This window comes from Glandiceps talaboti, chromosome 9, assembly GCF_964340395.1.
Source record: "Glandiceps talaboti chromosome 9, keGlaTala1.1, whole genome shotgun sequence".
NCBI classification, from domain to species: domain Eukaryota; kingdom Metazoa; phylum Hemichordata; class Enteropneusta; family Spengelidae; genus Glandiceps; species Glandiceps talaboti.
Genome location: NC_135557.1, coordinates 18,696,749 through 18,710,810, shown reverse-complemented (window position 1 = coordinate 18,710,810; position 14,062 = coordinate 18,696,749). Strand labels below are relative to the sequence as shown.

At 35.4% G+C, this 14,062-nt stretch overlaps 2 protein-coding genes across 6 annotated transcripts in view; both read left to right on the top strand.

Annotated features, from left to right (window-relative positions):
- The window catches only part of LOC144440250 (fibroblast growth factor receptor 2-like), a 136,790-nt gene that overhangs the window by 86,199 nt on the left and 36,529 nt on the right, over positions 1-14,062 (top strand). The gene's annotated exons all lie outside the window — the stretch shown is intronic.
- Positions 1-14,062, top strand: part of LOC144440251 (fibroblast growth factor receptor 2-like) — a 51,536-nt gene that overhangs the window by 35,013 nt on the left and 2,461 nt on the right. For 2 of the 4 annotated variants that reach the window (XM_078129584.1, XM_078129583.1), the window contains 13 exons: positions 6,098-6,391; positions 6,993-7,289; positions 7,713-7,955; positions 8,369-8,506; positions 9,760-9,828; positions 9,998-10,080; positions 10,543-10,759; positions 10,969-11,079; positions 11,747-11,913; positions 12,108-12,230; positions 12,818-12,929; positions 13,307-13,403; positions 13,523-13,622. In XM_078129584.1, coding sequence (XP_077985710.1) covers positions 6,098-6,391; positions 6,993-7,289; positions 7,713-7,955; positions 8,369-8,506; positions 9,760-9,828; positions 9,998-10,080; positions 10,543-10,759; positions 10,969-11,079; positions 11,747-11,913; positions 12,108-12,230; positions 12,818-12,929; positions 13,307-13,403; positions 13,523-13,622 — 2,051 coding nt within the window. Of the gene's footprint in view, positions 1-6,097; positions 6,392-6,992; positions 7,290-7,712; positions 7,956-8,368; positions 8,507-9,759; positions 9,829-9,997; positions 10,081-10,542; positions 10,760-10,968; positions 11,080-11,746; positions 11,914-12,107; positions 12,231-12,769; positions 12,930-13,306; positions 13,404-13,522; positions 13,623-14,062 lie in introns of those variants that run through there. The other 2 variants (XR_013481179.1, XM_078129586.1) reach the window with 2 other exon arrangements.

The following is a 14,062-nucleotide window of genomic DNA, read 5'->3' as shown; positions in this document are numbered from 1 at the left end:
AACGCACCCCTTCTCGCATCAACAATTTCTCTTCTCTACATAGTGGATGCATATTAGGCTTGATATTTCTCACTATATGACCAACAACAGATCTAATAATTGGGTCCTTCTGTTGCTCAGTTTTCCAATCCACATCGTCATAACAAGAAGACCCCGTGAACACTTCCTCATCCTCTACAATACCCAATGAATCTACATATCGAAGTTGATCACAATCCCTCACTCTAGTTGCATGACAGACTGCCTGCACAACCTCACTGTCAATCTGACCCTCTTTACAATTCCATGGAATTCTGGACAAAGCATCTGCATCTATATTTTTCCTACCACTTCTGTATACTAGGGAAACGTCATACAAGGAAAGGTCAGACAACCATCTATGCCCACAGGCATCCAGCTTTGCTGATGTAAGTACATAAGTTAGAGGATTATTATCAGTGTATACTGTAAACTTACCCCCATAAAGGTAATCACTGAATTTCTTAGTGACCGCCCACTTCAAAGCAAGAAATTCGAGTTTATGTGCGGGGTAATTACGTTCTGATTTATTAAGGCCTCTACTGGCATAGGCAATTACTCTATTGACACCTTTCTGTTGTTGGTACAATACTGCCCCCAACCCCAGTATGCTGGCGTCCGTATGAAGTTCAAATGGTAAGGAGTAATCAGCGAAGGCCAATATTGGAGCAGACATGAGGGCTTCCCTGAGTATGTCAAAAGATTTCTGTTCTTTTTCTCCCCACTTTATTTTAACAAACTTCCCAGATTTATTTCGAGTCTGTTGACCATGTAGTAAATCATTAAGGGGCTTGGCGATAGTACTAAAACCTTGGATATACCGCCTGTAAAATCCTGCAAAACCAAGAAATTGCATTAACTCCTTCACATTACTATCTAGGGGCTGGCCAATTTCTTAGCGCTGATACCTTGCCTGGGTCAGTTTCAATACCACGAGCAGAAACAATATGTCCAAGATATTTCACCTTACGCCGAAACAGAGAACATTTTGATGGTTTTAATTTCAAGCCATAAGTAGACAACCGTTCAAACACCCTCTGAAGTCTTTCAAGATGATCATCAAATGTCTTTGAATAAACCAGAACATCATCTATAAAAATACAACATTCACGGAAAGTTAACTCACCAAAACTCTTTTCCATGAGACGTTGGAAAGTAGCTGGCGCATTAGTCAACCCCATAGGCATTCGGTTAAACTCATAATGACCTAGGTTACCAACAGTGAACGCAGTTTTCTGCTTGTCTGACTCCTCCATATCCACCTGGTAAAACCCTGATCTGAGATCTAAAGATGAAAACCAACTAGAACCACTAAGATTATCAAGTGTATCATCTATTCTAGGTAAGGCGTAGGCATCTTTCACAGTTTTAGCATTTAATTTTCTATAGTCTATACACATCCGGATTTTTCCATCTGGTTTTTTGACACATACAATATTAGAAGACCATGGACTAGTCGACTCACTTATTACACCTGACGCCTGCATGTCCCTCAAATATTGACTCAACTCGTCATACATTCCAGGAGGTATTCGCCTATATCTATCTTTGAAGGGAGTTTCATCAGTTAACTTTATCTTATGGGTTATCAGATTACTATGTCCCAAATCCATTTCATCCTTAGAAAACACTTTTTGCCATTTTCCAATAAGATTTAAGGCATTTTCTTTCTGATCTACAGTTAGCGCCGACTCTGTATTTGTATCTAGACTAAGATCTTTAATTAACCACTCAGGTGCATTGTTACTATTCCCATGTTTATCTATATCAATGTTGTCGTATGGATCGAGAGACTTGGATATGCAAGATGCTTGATTGACATTGCATAAAGTACTTCTAGGTGGAATTGTGACAGACCTTTGACCAATATTAGTAATTGTCACTGGTATTCTACTGGATTTTCCACTTGACCCTAATTTAATTACAGCTGGGGTAACTAGTAAATTCCCAGGTAAAGGATTCAATTCCTCGGGCTCTATCAAAACATCTTGACCAAATGTTTTAGAGTCCACTCTACAAAACCCATGTACAATTATTCTTTGATTTGGTCCTACTTTCACAGGGCTTGTATTACGTACTGCTATAGCTCTCCCCTCTATCATTTGTCTTTGCTGTATGGTCTTATATGCTAGTCCCAGTGCATTAGACAAATTACTACATTCGCCTTTCCTACTACAATCTGGTGCATCTAAGTAATACCTTAGTATATTTGTGCCAACAACAACTGGTACTTGATGGTTATAGTCAGTATCCGCAACAACTAACAGCAAAACAGTCTCGGAACTTTCCACACCAGAACTACCAGGTAATACAATATCTACTTCGATGTAACCTAAATAAGGGACTGTATAGCCACCAGCACCTTGGACCCTAATGAACTCATCTAGTTTTTGAATCGGTTTTTTAAGAACTTCATTATTGAAAGATTCAGCTACTGTTGAAACCATCGAACCCGTGTCAATCAGAGCTAAGCAACATGACCCATCAACACTAATATTACACTCATTAGCATCTCCTACTAAAGACTCTACAACTCTTGAGGAACCATTTATTTGCCGGCCGAGTTCACGTCCCTCTTTATGACTGGCCGTTTCTCGTTTAAATGACATTGAGTTTGTTTATGTCCTATTTGACCACATGCATAGCATTTACCTGAAAATTTATAATCTGTTTTTCTAGGTTGAGTTTGCTGAGAATGGCTACTTCTTTGTTCTATTTGCTCTACTTTCTTTGACAATTGTTGAAGCTCCCTGGTCATATCTTCCAACTTAGCTAGTATATTTTTCTCAATTACTACTTCCTGATGAATTTGTGGAGAAATGTCTTGGTTACCCTCTAGCATCCTAGCTGCCATTAACAACCCATTATAGTTTTCACCAGCATCATATTTATGTCTAATGGCAACCTTAATCTGATCCTGACTTAATCCTGAAAAGAATTTCGTTCTCAACATTGTGTCTATAGTATCTCTGGTCATTGGTTGTCTAGGTCTTAGTTCCTCCAATAAACCCTCTATACGACATGCCCATTCTGCTACCCTTTCATTCCTTTTCTGACGAGCAGTATAAAACCTTTCAAGAATCGCTTCTGGAGGCAATACCTTTCCAAAAACCATATCCATTTTATCTATTAAACTTGTCAGTGTTACATCTTCACCCATATGAAGTAAAACCTCAGCAGCTACCCCTCTCAATGACTTACGAACACCCTGCATAATGATAGCCTGAGGGAATACATTATCTCTCAATAAACCTCGTACTTCATATCGCCACATTTCATATGTCACATCACCCTTTCCTGAAAATGTTACAATTCTAGGGAATTCAACAGAACGCACAGTAGTAGCAGTCTGTGGAGTAGATTGTAGTGACGAAGCTATAGGGGCTTGTATTGGAGAAAACATAGGCTGTGAAGATGGTTGAGTTACAATTGGAGAAGAAATGGATGGGGAAGTAGTTTGGGTAGTTATTTTGCCAAGTTCTGTATGTTTTGATGATGTATCTACTGAAGGTGTTGGCAGTAATGCCCTAGCAACTGCTTGTTTATCTTCTAATGGTAATGATATTAGCATATCTATAATACTGTTAATTCCTATCCTTGTGGCAGTATCAGTGACGGACTTAGTATCTTTGGGTGGTGTCACTAAGGTACCTAGTTTGTGTTCAACACCCTGTATTAATCTACCTAACTCTAATCCACGTGCTATGGTAACTCGTGATACTTTCAGTTTAGAATCTTCAAAAATTCTTTTGTGTACCTTTTCTGAAGCAGCTACAGCTGAATCGTGACTACTTAATAACACAAAGGCAGCATTATCATCAGTATCTGACAAATAAATATTTTCGATATTTATTACGCCCAATTTTGTGTTCAAAAACTCTAGCAATGTTTCTATTGTACATTGTGGAGGTAAATGTTGGACAAAAATACTTCGATTATGAAAATCTTCACTTGATGATGCCATTGTTTTCAGCATAAAAGCAGCTTTAGTACATGTATTGATATTTTGGTAATTCAAAATTAAAACAAAACACAACAAAAATACACAAAAAATGCCTGCACTCGAATATTTCGCACTCATGGAAGAGGTACTGAACTACATACACCAGATGTAAAAGCTGGGAAAAATCAAACAATGGATACGCAAGTACTTGAAAACGTTCACTAAACTTCAGAATATTTGCGAAAATTACGTTTCTATATAGCCCAGTTTTACAAGCACGGGAACAAAGCTCTAAACAAAAATTCAGAAAATCTCTAGTAATAATATCGAAACCTTATACTGAAGCATATAAATCCCTGAAAACTGTTCTATTGTTCAATGATATATGATGTTGGACAAATTCAAGTTGATTTGCAAGTCATAAGAAACTTTTGCATGGCTAACGTTTACGGAGAAACACTTGAAAATTATCCTGCACAAATGAAAAGATAAATTGCAACTGCACATACATCGAAACAAAACTTCTATACAATACAAATGAAATTGCGTAAATTTCTTTTGGACTTACGTTATTGATATTCGGTAGCGGCGAACACGGTTACTGAAAAGAAAACTGTTCATTGGCAATTGAAACACCAAGTCCACTTATTTTGAGTCAACTTTCAGATATAATTCAGTTCATAAAGTGCACACAGTTTCACGCTTGCTTCCAGGTTGGATACAAGTATTGAATTCACAGCACTTACGGTCAAATACTGCAACTGTTCTTGAACTGCTCACACTTTCAATCCAAGTTACCAGTGATGAACGCAGACACCATACTACGCTGACCCTTGTCGCTAGTTCAGTTCACAAGTCGTTCACCACTCAAACACTCTGCAGAGATTTCCGTCTTGGATTGAAGGCATTGACGACGTGGCACTTTCTCCGATTCGGGTTGAACTTCACCACACAAGATATAGTGGACAAGGAATTGCCATCCTGCCGACTACGCCATTTGTCACGGTTGCCGCCTCACACTCCAAATATCATACCAGTTGATGCAGTTAACTCAAATAAACTTTATTACAACGTACACACATAACGGAAAGGACAGGAGCTGAAGTACAAAGTGAAAGAGGTAGGTTGTTGCTGGCTACACAAAAAATGAATGTCACAAAAGGAAAAAGAGAATATAACTAACCTGAAGTACAAAGTGAAAGAGGTAGGTTGTTGCCTTGCTGGCTACACAAAAAATGAATGTACCGGTGACCTGTGTGTTGGGCTTTTTATACCTGACACGGTACACCTGTCTAAAACTATTTGACTACTAGTATCTAATGAAATTCATGAAGGTAAAGAAATTTACATAAGTACAAGGACAGAAAGTTACATAACTAAAACAAAACCTAACACTGAATAACAAAATTGTAACTGTGACACATACATACATGCATGCATGCATGCATACATGCATACATACATACATACATACATACATACATACATACATACATACATACATACAAACATACAATCATACAATCATACATACATACATACATGCATGCATGCATGCACGCACGCACGCACGCACGCATACATACATACATACATACATACATACATACATACATACATACATACATACAATCATACAATCATGCATACATGCATACATACATACATACATACATACATACATACATACATACATACATACAATCATACATACATACATACATACATACATACATACATACATACATACATACATACATACAGTATAACCAATTGAAATGCATTTAGGTAGAATATGGTGACAGCTAGTTGTAACGATTCTATTAAAGATTCGAAAAAAAATATCAATCAGTTTTTGTATACATTTGGCACAGTGATTTTCTTATAAAATATTAACAAATACGGTTAACATGGGAGACTGACATTTAATCTATGTACGTGGTGCTCAGCTTTCACCTAGCTTTGCGATTATCGTGATACTCTATGTACATTACGCTAGATGAAAATCTTGGCAATATTGGATAATATAATAACATGTTAACTTAGCGGTACTGTGGACGACCAACAGTAACAACACATTTACAATACTTAAGTTATGGTAATATGATGAAAGGTCAAGAGTAATTTTTATTTCAGATTCACCATATGTTGTAAACGCAACTGAAAATTCACGGTCAGCTGCAAACGAAGGTGATCCGGCATTACTGATCTGTGAGGTTAACTGTAATCCTGAAGCAACGTTTAAATGGTACAAAGATGGAAACGAAGTTATTGATAGGGAACTATCTACAATTGAAACGAAAGAAGGATCAGTCTTTAAGAGTAAACTGCTAATACCCTTCACGGAAAGAAGTGATCACGGGGAATATACATGTCAGGCTGTAAATGAAATAGGAAATGTTAATTTCTCCATAACGCTAGAGGCAAAAAGTAAGCAACGAAGATTTGATACTTATAACTGGACAGGAAACGTTTGCTTCATACTATGTTTAACACCGATAAAACAATAGATAGTAATGGTTGAAAATACGTCGCAACTGGAGTTTATTTTCATACCTGTACATCATATTTATTTCGACATTTGACATTTGCGGATTAGCTATCAGCTATTTATCCATCTATCTAATGTGGGACATGTATAAAACATTTATTTATCTATTCATGATATGTATATGTCAATCATATTAGTAGTTATTGCTCTTTCAAGTATGACTATTGCGTCATCCGATCATCGCACTTTTGAAATCGACCTCTCTTTCCAAATCTCTAAATATTATGGCCTCGCGTACCGACATGGATACTCACCACTTTATGATACCAAACTTCGATAGAGTGAACAGGCACAATGCATGTGTAGAGTGCTTACATTGAATTATGTACGCGTGCACTAAAATGTGACTGCAATCCACACCATTCTGTAATCTAGGTCCATGGCGAACATAACAATAATGTAATCAATAATGTAATAATTAGACTATGTATGATACCAAAAGAACCCAAGCATTAATTGGGATTAATGTGTTTATTACAGGCAAACCTGAAGCCCCGGTGGATATAGAATTACTATCAAGAAGCTATGACAGCTTGGCAATCGAAATCATTCCTGGTTTCCACGGAGGTGAACCTGATAACATAGTGTATTATGTAGATTACCATGAATCAACACAGTCAGACTGGCAACCATGGCCTTCAAATGGACAAGGAAGTAAAGAGAAACAATTGACAGTTACAGGTCTGACGGAGAACACCTTGTATGTCTTGAAAGCTAGAGCTGGGAATAGCCTTGGAATAGGATTGCATTCCACAGAAAACATGTTTCAAACATATGGTGAGTGTAATCTAGCTATGTAATATTTAACACATTTAGTAACCATATGTACACATAAACCAACTGCAATAGCTTTAGAAAGTCTTGTAAGTTTAGTAAAGAGGCACATGTGTGTTTTAATGGGTGAATTCACTTATTACATTATATTACGTATACCATTCCGGAGCGGAGCCTCATTGTGTCTAACGTCTTCCGAATGTTACATATGCATGATTCACATGGTATTCTATGTTTTTTACACAAGTGCATATATAGGTTTATGAAAAATAAGGCAAGGTTATTGCTGCTTATTGCATAGGTTCGTTGTGAGTTGTCATATATACACGTAATGATAATTAAGTTTGACAATCAATGAGAGGTGGTAAACTGTTGACAATCAGACCTTAAAGCTGTAATATATATACTTTGTATAATCATATACAGGTAAACCAGTAGTAAACTTTGATGCAAAGTCTGGCATATTAAGTTGGACTCGCCATGAAAACCCTGACTTTGTATGTATAAAAGTTGAAGTACTGGTTGACACTGGTGACTGGCTTGTTGAGAATGACTGTGTGGACCCTGCCATTACTGAATATACAGTTAACCATAAAACTGCGACATACAGAATTGTATATTGTAAACTACATGGTATATGTGATCAGTCTCAATTTTACGCTACGTCGGGTAAGTATATATTATGCTTAGTGAAGTTAAAGGGCTATAATCGGTCAGGTCCACACTAAATAAATTGTAGTTGTCTTATAAATTAATGTTTTGGTTTTGCTGTAAATGAAAGAAACTCGCCATAAAATAATTTATAATTTGTTATAAATGAGGAAAAGAAATATGACACGTGTCAGTTTTCTTTCCTCACTTATAACAAATGGTAAGTTACATATCAAAAGTCAATGACACAATAAATATTTGTATTTTTAAATTGATGTTGACCATACACTTTAAGAATTATAAAAACTAATCTCGAAAAATCCCATTTCTTGTTTTGGTAAATTAATTAATGGGAGAGGCATCTTTTATCATTAAAATTATCTACACCATGTAGTGAATAGTGTGCAAAATTCCAATATCTTTGATTTCAGAAGAAGTTAAGAATGGAAAATCATCAAATACCGGTTTGTTAGCTGGCACAATAACTACAGTGATTGTTGTGATTGCAGTCGTTGTTTTATTGGTAATATTATTAAAGCGTCGACACGATAAAAAGAAATGTGGTGAAGGTACGCATTCTATATTTAGTGTACTAAATATTATATTCGCATGTAATATATTATTAACTGTATTGCAACTGTTTTCAACAATAGTTTTTTTTACCTCCCATAAGGGTTTTTATTTTGTCTGTCTGTCTGTCTGTCTGTCTGTCTGTCTGTCTGTCTGTCTGTCTGTCTGTCTGTATGTCTGTCTGTCTGTCTGTCTGTCTGTCTGTCTGTCTGTCTGTCTGTCTGTCTGTCTGTCTGTCTGTCTGTCTGTCTGTCTATCTGTCTGTCTGTCTGTCTGTCTGTCTGTCTGTCTGTCTGTCTGTCTGTCTGTCTGTCTGTCTGTCTGTCTGTCTGTACAGTTTCATATAACTAATATTTCAGTTAGGAGTACATCTTGGATTATAAGTATATCTCAGAATCTATGTTTTTACCCTTTCGGGAGGCATTCAGTTTAATTTTTTAAAATGAATAATTAAAATGCTAAAGTGAACAATAGTTCGAATTCATAAGGTATGACTACGTCATGCACAGGTATATAGGCAGAAAAGAACCATGTATCATTAGTAAACATCATGAGCGAAAGCACTGGTTCACAGCAGCCTGCGAGTATGTCAGAGTGTCTTTTGTTACTTCAGGGTACTGAAAGATGTTTGTGCACACGGCTTTTAAAATACTGAAAACCATTGTTACTGATCACTCCAACGACACTGTTAAGTTATTGCACCTTATATATGCTACATACAGTGACACAGGCTATAATCTGAACGTGATTTTTTAATTAAAAGTGTGATTAAGATATGATGAGTAAGGCAATTGAAGTGATATTGCCAGCCTTTTTAATGTTGCTTTGTCACATCACACATGTTGTGATGTTACCCTATGACGTCAATGAATATGATCATGAGCATAATTCATTTGACTGGCATAACAGTTTGGGATAATTTCTTTATTATTATAATCGCATAAATGAACATGGTTTGGAGTGCAATAAATGAGTTTGATACAACCTTGTTAAAGAATTTAATCAAAATGTATCCATGGACACAATACAAAGTACACACACATTATGTGTTTATCTTTAGAAGAATATACAGAGATGAAAGCCATAGCAAGTTAAATATGTATAATCGTTATATACTCAGACTTACAGAGACAAAAAATATTCACGGCCTTCATCTACCCATGATGTCAACACTGTTAACACAGCCAGCATGGATGAATGTGTGCACAGAGTACCACGCATTCTAACAATATTTTGTATTCTTTGTTTTCAGATACTGAACTGACAGGAGTTGAACTAGAAGCAAAACCATATGAAGTAATGAGGCCGAAAGATCTCAAAGGTAAGTATAGCCTGAATCTACCCTTTTTCACTAAAGAATCATTCTTGAAGAACATTGTGTAGTGGCTTACATAACAATACTAGTCGATTATATTTTCTCTGGAATAACTTGTGCAATTGTATTATAGATATGCTTTATTGCACAGTATTTTACTTTTTTTTTTACACAGATGACGATATCGAAGTGCAATACGAGGACATATCTAAAGAACACAATAAGAGTCAAGTGAGATCTGAAAAAGTGGATTTAAAAGTAAACCCAATTAAGCTCATTCTGATTACAATCGGATATATATATATATATATATATATATATATATATATATATATATATATATATATATATATATATATATATATCGGCTAATCGTTCATTGTTATTTTACCTCTGTATTTTTGCTTGAATTGACCTTCGTGATACATTTACGTTTAAGTTTTCCTCTTGATGGCCTCGCGGATGAGTCCTTTAAATGTAATAACCTAATGATTCAAACCTTGTGTGTGGCCTGATAGACATGATGATACTGTGAACTTAAAGAAATAAAATATTACAATAATATATAATTATAATAATGTCATCGAACTTCCCTGCATGTAGCTGTAAGCAAAGACTTATCTGATCCATTGTATTACAATTCTATTCATTGGTACATTTTCTGCAAAATGTGCAATTCGATTATTATATAGCTCCTAATAATTCTTGTTATTATGCCAGGTATTAAGTGATGAAACTTCCTACGCTGACCTATCAACCACAAGGGCAGAGGGAATGTATATGAAACTTGGAGAAAAGGCACTTGAATTCCCAAGAAATAATTTGAAAGTAGACAGTATTATTTACAATGGAATGTTCCATCGTATAGCCGAGGGAAAGGCTTTAAACATTGGCGGGAAAGAGGGTATCATCAAAGTTGCTATAAAGATGTCAAGGGGTGAGTAGAAACTATCCTTTATAATATCATGATAGTTGCGAATTGTGTCAATATCGGGGAATGGACAAAAGGTCTTCGCTGGAAAAGGCAGTGCTTTCAAATTGATGGTAACGGTTGACCATTACTGATAATATTCGTAAGCACTATGCAATGTGATTTAGGAGTTTTAACGTGTACATTCAACTGACGAGGTTACTCTCACACTGTAGATGACAACATTGGTAATAATGACGGGGACATTCTGAATGAAATTGAGCTACTTAAATCGATGTCAGGTCACCCAAATATAATCAATCTCCTTGGATGTTGTACAAAGACGGGTAAGTGCAGTTTAAACAAAACAAAACATTACATGTAGCAAGGGAACAGTTTAGTACGTACGTTCCATTAGAGTTTGAATAATTGTATATGTCTGTAACTTAGCTACAGTACCGTGATGTTGTCATTTTGAGAATATCTAACATTCGATTCTTACAATATATCTTATCAATACTGGAAAAGATTAAGGGCGATCACGATGGTCCCTCCGTTAAATCTATGGAAGTATTAACCATGACCATATATAGTACGTCTTAATTCTGTGATCAAAAATAGTGACATCTGTCGCATAGTGAACGAAAAGTACACAAGTTTAATTATCGTCCGTTTGCGTCAACATTAAAATAGGCAACATGGGTAACCGCTTGCACTTTAAAATTCACATGCAGTATGATACTTTAATTGATACTCCCAGCGCATGTATATGACTAATTAGTTGACACATTGTTGTACCAATTAGGAGATATCTGATCATCGATAATGATTGATTGATTGTATTTGTATCATGGGACAGATTGATCGATAAGTATATATGCATATATCAAAGAAAAAGATAAAATAGTAACCCCTATATAAGTTAAAACTGTTAATGTTTTATCTGTTCCTATGAACGTTCAAAACAAAACGACATGATATCATAATCTTGTTTTCACTTTTAACTTTCCATAGCTCCACATTATCTCATCATGCCATATTTCACTTTTGGAAACCTGAAGGTATTCTTGAAAGACAATCGGCAATTTGTCCGTGGTGATCCTGGTGGTATTTCTTCAAGACAACTACTGTTATTTGTACGTGACGTTGCGAAGGGAATGGAATACTTGTCGGACAACAATGTATGTATTTAATGAGAATTTACCTTTATGATTATGTTTGTTTAGAACATTTCATGTACTGGCGATATAATTAAAATTTTAAAAGATATAGTCACCATTATTTACAAAAATCTACATATTAGGGATTATATTGCAATCTATATGCAAATAACTTGCATATATTCCACATTATTTCTGATTGTTCTTTCTGTCAGGTTGTACATAGATATTTGGCAGCGGAACATGTGATGGTAGAAAATTCATTGGGTTGTAAGATCTCACAGTTTGGTTATGCTAGTAATGTTATTGATGTGGCGAAGTTATACGAGAAAATGCAGGTATGTAGATATACTTATCTAGCTGGTGAAGTGACAGTTGTCACACATATCTAAGGTCAAGTAATAGTCATGTCCTATCTCAATTTAGGCAAATCTATATCTATTGTCATTAGCACGACAGGAATTGACAATTTGTTTACAATCATCGGGGTGAATACTTCGTTCAACTTTGCCTGTCACTCATTTTAAGAAAATAGACATATGTACAGTTAATGTTGTCACGTAGCCATTTCGGATGAATTGGGGTTTGCAGAATGAAACTTTCTATACTTGTCTGAGTTGTATGTGTGATTATATAAGTATGATTTAGAAGGTTTATAAAACATAAACAGTTTAAAGTCGACCAAGACAAATCGAAAGTTCAGTACTAAAACTTTGAACTGTTTGTGTGTTATAACCTTTGTAAATAATTTCATCAACCAAGCTGATGAACATTTTGGTCATATATATGAATATACTTCCATGCATTATGGTTATATAGAACAGAAGTATGAACAAAATTTGACAGAGATTCATAACTCAAGAATCATTTTGAAAAGGTTTATTGAAGGTGAAATACGGTGCATATCTGTTTCCCATATTAAAAGGATAAAACACCAAATGGATGGATGGCACCAGAGTCAATTCTGAAGAAGGAATTCTCGACATGCAGTGATGTGTGGTCTTTTGCAGTAGTGGTATGGGAGATAGTTAGTTTAGGTATGTATTCCATGTGATTTTCTCTCTTTTTTATTTAGGACTGCATTATTTTGACAATGATATAAATATGTATAGCTAATGACGACCTTGTGACATCTGTTATTGTACCTTTTGGAATTAAATCACAATAAGCTGCGTTTTAGGGAAAAATATGAAACAACAACAAGAACTATACAAAGTGGTGGTACCGATGGGTGACCCATTGTCACTTGCATGTACCTGTATAGATACATGGAAGTATACTATCTAAGGAGTAACAATAAGATTGATAGAAAGAGAGATATACTCCTATTGTTGTGATATCAAACAAAGATCAGTATATTTCACATGGTTATGTTAAAAAATAAAGTGATATATGACTTCGTTTAATCTTTCAGGCTTAACACCCTTTGAAGGCATTGGACAGGCATCAATAGCAAGTAAAATCAAGAAAGGCTCCTCACCTCCCAGACAAAATCAGTGTGGACCCGAACTGTGAGTATACTGCGTCTTTTAAACTAAGTACTTAGAGTATATTCTGTGCTTCTAATTGCGTTACATTCCCGAACATTATACAAACAGTTTACGTGTATAATTTAATGTTTTGTCACCAGGAACGACATGATGGTTTCCTGTTGGAACCGGAAACCCGAACATCGCCCTACATTTCATGCTTTGGTTGACATCGTCAAAGGATTTGTAAATGATGGAAAGGTATGTTCTGAAAAAACCACTTCACTATATATATATATATATATATATATATATATATATATATATATATATATATATATATATATATATATATATATATATATATATATATATATATATATATATAGTTTTGGTAGTACTGGAACTCTTTCTTGGGTGTAACTCGGAGTTTCACGCATATTGCGATCATCAGACACTCTGATGATCGCAATATGCGTGAAACTCCGAGTTACACCCAAGAAAGAGTTCCAGTACTACCAAAACTATTACGCTCTGCCACTGCGGTATAGAGCACTGTCTTAGCAGATTGATACTCACCGAGTTATATATATATATATATATATATATATATAGTTTTGGTAGTACTGGAACTCTTTCTTGGGTGTAACTCGGAGTTTCACGCATATTGCGATCATCGAGGTATATATATATATATATAT